This window comes from Malurus melanocephalus, unplaced genomic scaffold (assembly GCF_030028575.1).
Source record: "Malurus melanocephalus ecotype Western Australia unplaced genomic scaffold, MMel_1.1 scaffold_368, whole genome shotgun sequence".
Classification (NCBI taxonomy): domain Eukaryota; kingdom Metazoa; phylum Chordata; class Aves; order Passeriformes; family Maluridae; genus Malurus; species Malurus melanocephalus.
Window position 1 is genome coordinate 748,813 of NW_026623600.1, and position 5,553 is coordinate 754,365.

Consider the following 5,553-nt stretch of genomic DNA (forward strand, 5'->3'; position numbering starts at 1 on the left):
TCTGGGCTCTGTTTTAGGGGACTGCATTTTGGCATGGTGTCAGCACCCTGTGTTGGGCCACGTCCTGGCTCCTGTCCTCGTCCCCTCTCCCACACTTTCCCCTCGCTGTGCACAGTGCAGGGAGCTGACATGGGGTGTTGGTTCCCTGTCTCACAGGCAGAAGCAGGAGCTCAGAACATCTGTGCCACAGCCAGTTGGCACCTCTGCTGCTGCCCCCGCCTTCCTCACAGCCCACACACCCCCAAAGCGTGAGGTCAATCCCCCGTGCTCCCTTCGTGCCCGTGGGATTTGCTCTCCAGAGCACACACTGTAGGAATGACTCTTTGTTTTTTGCCATCCARCACTTCCTGGAAGGATGTCTTGCTGCAAATGTCAGMYMGMRGTTCTTCTGGCCTYGAGCTCTCTTTAAAATCATCTTCTRGGCAWACTGGGGAAATTCCATATAGCCCCAGGAACTGCAGGCATTTTTACTCTACATTATGCCCCTGGACAGAAATGCCACCCTGGGTGTGCCCAGGCTCAGTGACAATGTGGGAATGAGGCAATTAGCCCTCTGGCAGGKGGCCTCTGCTCTGGATGAGGGGAGCTCCACTGGATTTGCCCAAGTGACTCTAAATAGATGTAATTAAAGCACACAACATCCCAAATGGAGCTGTGCTTGGATGCTCACACCTGGCTGTGGTAATTGCCAGCAGGAGCTCAACCAGCTCATGTGAGGTTTACAGCCCMGAGCCTGCCAGAGAGGCGGCACAATCAACTCATTGAAAGTGGTTTGAAATTGTTCCTTGCTAATTTAGATTAAAAATGCTGCATGCGCTATACCTTTAAACATTTTGTCTGTTAGGAGCATTAAAATTATCTTTTCCTTTCTTCTCCCACCCTGTGACCCTTGTTCGAGTCTGTGCAGCCTTTTGCTGGCCAGGGCTGAACCTTCCAGGGAACGGATCTGATATCAAAGATGTTCCCAAGCCCACTCAAGCTGTGTCCCTGTGGGGCTGAGGGACACAGGTAGGAGGAACTGATGCCTAAAACAAGGACCTGATTCTAAAACAAGGAACTGATGCCTAAACTGATTACCTRAAACAGAGGCCAGACAAAGTTAAGAGAATAAAAGCAGAMAAATTTAATCCAGGCCTACTGGTACATTCAGGSCAGACAAAGCCTCCTCCTGAGGCTRCACCCAGAATGGACCCYRAGTCACGAGATCTTCCCCTTTTATCRGTTCTGTCTCATGAACACATCGGGCCCCAATTCYCCAATGACACCTTCAGGTGATGATGTCACCCACCCCAARTTTGSTCCCCCCAATTCTCTGTTGTTTCCATATTTTGGGRCYCTGAGGCAGYRAAGTSTCCTTGGATTTCAGRCCCAGAGAGGAATTGTTTTGTCTAAAGATGGGAGAACAGGAGCTCAATGCTGTTTGGGGAAGTACAAGAATACAGGTATATGAAAATATAGAARCTRAAAAATCCTAAGGCATCAGAACATTTCCAGGTGTAGGAAAACCTCTCATCTCTACCTCAAAGGAGCCAGCAGAGCTGGAGAAGCCGTGTGTCACACCCAGCGAGCTGCTCTGACAGCACAGACAGACATTTTCCAGGCTGGTGGCTCTGGGTGGGTGCCAGCCTGAGCCAGGGATGGAGAATGGAGCCTGGCAGGAAAGAATTGCAGCTCAGAGAGCTCATCACAGCTCTGTGACCACARAAATCCTGTGCTGTGGATAAGTAAAACCTTATTAAACAGGGCCATGTTGCCCCTGTAAAACACTTGCTCTCCCCTGCTACTTTGGCTAACCAGAGAAGGACTCTGGATATGGTCAGCTTCTATTTGTGAGAAAAGCCTGTGAGCAGAAAGATACTGAATTTCTACCTGTRAGAATGTAGTATCAACAGAAGTAAGAAACTTAAACAATCAAAGGAGAAAACCAAGGCTGCACCTGGTGTTTTTCTGAATGCTTCAATGCTTATGCTGTAGGTAACCAACAGTGTTGTGCTGCAGGTGAGTAACAGCCAGTTAATCTATTGTAGTAGTTTACCAGCCAATGAATACRTAACATAAATGATAACATCAATAGTGTATAAAATGAGACTGATCCTTTGACTAAACGGTTTTCACTCTTTGCAAGGCTACTGRYGTGCATGTTGTGTGGCAATCACCCCAACCACAACATTCCTGTACCCAGGGACAGCAGGGAACAAATCCAGCTCCAGGCTGGGGAGAGAGGAGTTACAGCAGCTTCTCCCACTGGGAGGGGTGGGGAATGAGGAGGTCTGGTTACACAAAGCCAAACCAAAGTTTCTCTGGGAGCTGAAATCTTGGAATCACAGGTGTCACCGAGAGCCTGGGAGCCTCCACCTGTGCTCCCCTAATCACAGGTCATGGGGACAGGGGACATCTGATTTGTGACCAAGGAGGGGGCAGATGGAGCTGACCCTGCCCTCATTGACTCTGTCTCCTTATCTTTGGCAACAAGATGTTAAATGTTATTTTCTCTTGGATAAGCTTTGGTTATTCAATTTAGGTATTCTCAGGCAGAAATTGTCTTTCACAAACTGTCTCTGCTGACTGGAGGAAAATAAGTGACCTTTCCCTGCTTGACAAGCCCAAAGAAACCAAGACAAGCAGCTGAAACATAGATTTAAAAAATATCTAATGCTTTTTATTTTCCTCAAATAGAAATATTATATTTGTTAATGAGCTCTTCATAACCTTTTTTTCCCTAACAATGACAGAGAATCTATTAGAAAAAAGTAATTTTAAATAAGAAAAATGAAGACCCAATAAATTATTTTCAAACCCAGCTTTTAGATATTGCAGTTTTYTGTGCTGCTTTTAGCTCCTTCAYATGGAATAAGAGAATTACCTCGCTGGCATTTTGCAAGGGAGGTTTGGGAGCTGGGTGCCTCTTTTCCTTTGGCTCTGGAGCAGAGCAGCTGTAAGAAAGTGATTCAGTGATTCTGGAGGTGCTGAGTGTATTCAGTCCCAGTGGGAGCAGGGAGGGCTTGGCACTTCCAGAGCTGAAATTATTTGGAGACTCAAAAATACAGAGTCGAGCAGTTGCTCTGGCATTTGCAAGAGGCTGGGCTGGTGCCTTGCAGAGATCCCTGAAGTGTGTCCAGACCTGCCCTGGTGGATACACAGGAGGGACCCCTGCTCACTGCAGGGCCTCCTGGTGATGGCCAGGGGCCACTGGGTGGGACAGGGACTGCCCAGGGGACAGGAAAGGCTCTGGGAGCACTGACCACACCCAGAACAGTTAATCCTGGCACCTGAACACAAACCTGGTTTTGCCATTTTGGACAAATATCTAAGAAATCATAGAATCACACTGTAGAGTCCCAGAATGGTTTGGGTTGGACTGGACCTTAAAGATGTCCAGTGCCACCCCTGCCATGGCAGGGACACCTCCCACTGTCCCAGGTCACTCCCAGCCCCAATGTCCAGCCTGGCCTTGGGCACTGCCAGGGATCCAGGGGCAGCCACAGCTGCTCTGGGCACCCTGTGCCAGGGCCTTTAGAGGGTACATTTTTTTTGCTGAGAAATTCTGCTTTTGATCACCTCCCAACAGGGACAATTTCAAGCACAAATAGTAAAGTGCTGTGGTTCCAAGGGGTTTCCAATATCAGACAGCATCATCCTGCCTACCCATGAGCATGGGCTGTTCATCCCTAGGATGCTGTTAAGGGATCATTCCATTGGCTGGGAGTGTGAGATCCAAATGTTCCAGGGAACAAAGCTCATGGCAGAAGCAGAGCTGTGCACAGGGTACAGGGAATGGGGAAGAGGGCAGGCTCCAAACCCCAAATACCTCAGCTCTGGGCTCCAACACAGGTCAGCACATTCTTGTGCACATCAAGTGAATTTGGGGAAGTCTTAATATAAGACAAGCACAGAAGTCCCATGTTGAAGTGCCAGGCAGTAGAGTTTTGGTTTTTTTGGGCTATATTTCCATGTGTCATCTGAAAAATCTTCCACAGGGATTTCTTACGGACAGTCCAAGGGCTTCCCTTCCACTTAATTTGGTGTGTTGCCCTAGCTGGATAAACTGGGAATGCAGATTTTATACAGAATAAGTTAGACCTGCTTCTCATCCTCCCCTCAAAGATCCACTGCAAGTGTAAACACCTGCGTTATTTCTCTAAATTAGGCAGTGTGACTCCATGGCTGCACCCAGAAACTGCTCATGGCCCAGGGTGAGTGTGGAGAGAGCATTTCCTGCACAGAAACCACTCATTTCGGAATCCTACTGAGGCTGGACGGTTTGAGATCAGCAAAGGGGATGAACTGGAGCATTGTGGGGCCACTGGCAGAACAACGGAACCCATAAAACAGCAGGAAAGGAGAAATGCTAATGAGTGTGAATAGGGCAAACCCGCTGGAATATCCAGAACACTCTGGGACAGGTCAGGAACAGGGCAGGAGCAGTTCTGGACACACACCACAGGACACTGAGATCACAGCACTGCCCAGGGTGGTGCCTTMGGATTTTTAGTTTCTATATTTTCATGTCTCTTGTACTCTTGTATTTCTCCAGTGCACAGCACTGAGCTCCTGTTCTCCCATCTTTAGACAAAACAATTCCTCTCTGGTCTGAAATCCAAGGAGACTTCGCTGCCTCAGAGCCTCAAAATATGGAAACAACAGAGAATTGGGGGGAGCAAACTTGGGGTGGGTGACATCATCACCTGAAGGTGTCATTGGAGAATTGGGGCCCAATGTGTTCATGAGACAGAACTGATAAAAGGGGAAGATCTCGTGACTCGGGGTCCATTCTGGGTGCAGCCTCAKGAGRAGGCTTTGYCTGCYCTGARTGTACCAGTAGGCCTGGATTAAATTTGTCTGCTTWTATTCTCTTAACTTTGCCTGGCCTCTGTTTCAGSTGAGCCTTGTTTTRGGCATCATGGGCAGGCAGGGCTCCCCTGGAAAAGCTGTCCACAACCATCTCAGCAGCTTTTTGTTGTGCTGTGGTTCCAGTGCCCTTGTGGCTGGTGATATCCCTTTTCTGGTTGTGTCGAGGGCAGCTCTGAGCACCCAGCCAGGCTCAGCTCAGCTCCAGCAGAGAGGAAAAGGATTCTGAGATGGCTCCATCGGGAGCAGGTCTGAGCGGAGGCGTGGGAGGCAGCACGGCAAGCAGGTCAGCAAGCAAACAACCACATGTGCTCTTCCGGCAACGAAATGACTCTGTGCCCTCATCCCTGATGGGAAGTGACAGCCAAAGGAGTCATTACCGGGAGATGCCAGCTCGGGAGTGCCCGGCACAGGGATGAGCGTTATCGCCCTAACGCCCTAACGCCGCGGCTCCAGGGCAAACGGGACACAGAGGGAACCAAACACAGAGCTGACACCTACTGAGTCTCTTCAGAGATGAGTATTTGCTGGGGTTCGTCTTGACAGCAGACTCGTAGGACGGCGGGAGGTGGGAGAGGTTCTGGAAGGAGCGCGAGAAGGACAGGTCGTAGGGCTCAGTGGCTGAAGTGAGGATGTTGTTCATCCGTGGCTTGTCTGCAAGAAAACAGCAGAGAGGAGAGTCTGAGTGTGCCCCACAGCCATGGG

General features: G+C 49.3%; 1 protein-coding gene across 1 annotated transcript in view; it reads right to left on the reverse strand.

Annotated features, from left to right (window-relative positions):
* Nucleotides 1-5,502, reverse strand: part of SHISA6 (shisa family member 6) — a gene marked incomplete at its 5' end in the record, with an annotated part of 10,494 nt that extends 4,992 nt beyond the window's left edge. Inside the window, one exon of the mRNA XM_057378623.1 lies at nt 5,350-5,502. Coding sequence (XP_057234606.1) covers nt 5,350-5,502 — 153 coding nt within the window. The remainder of the gene's footprint in view (nt 1-5,349) is intronic.
* Nucleotides 5,503-5,553: the final 51 nt, after the last annotated feature.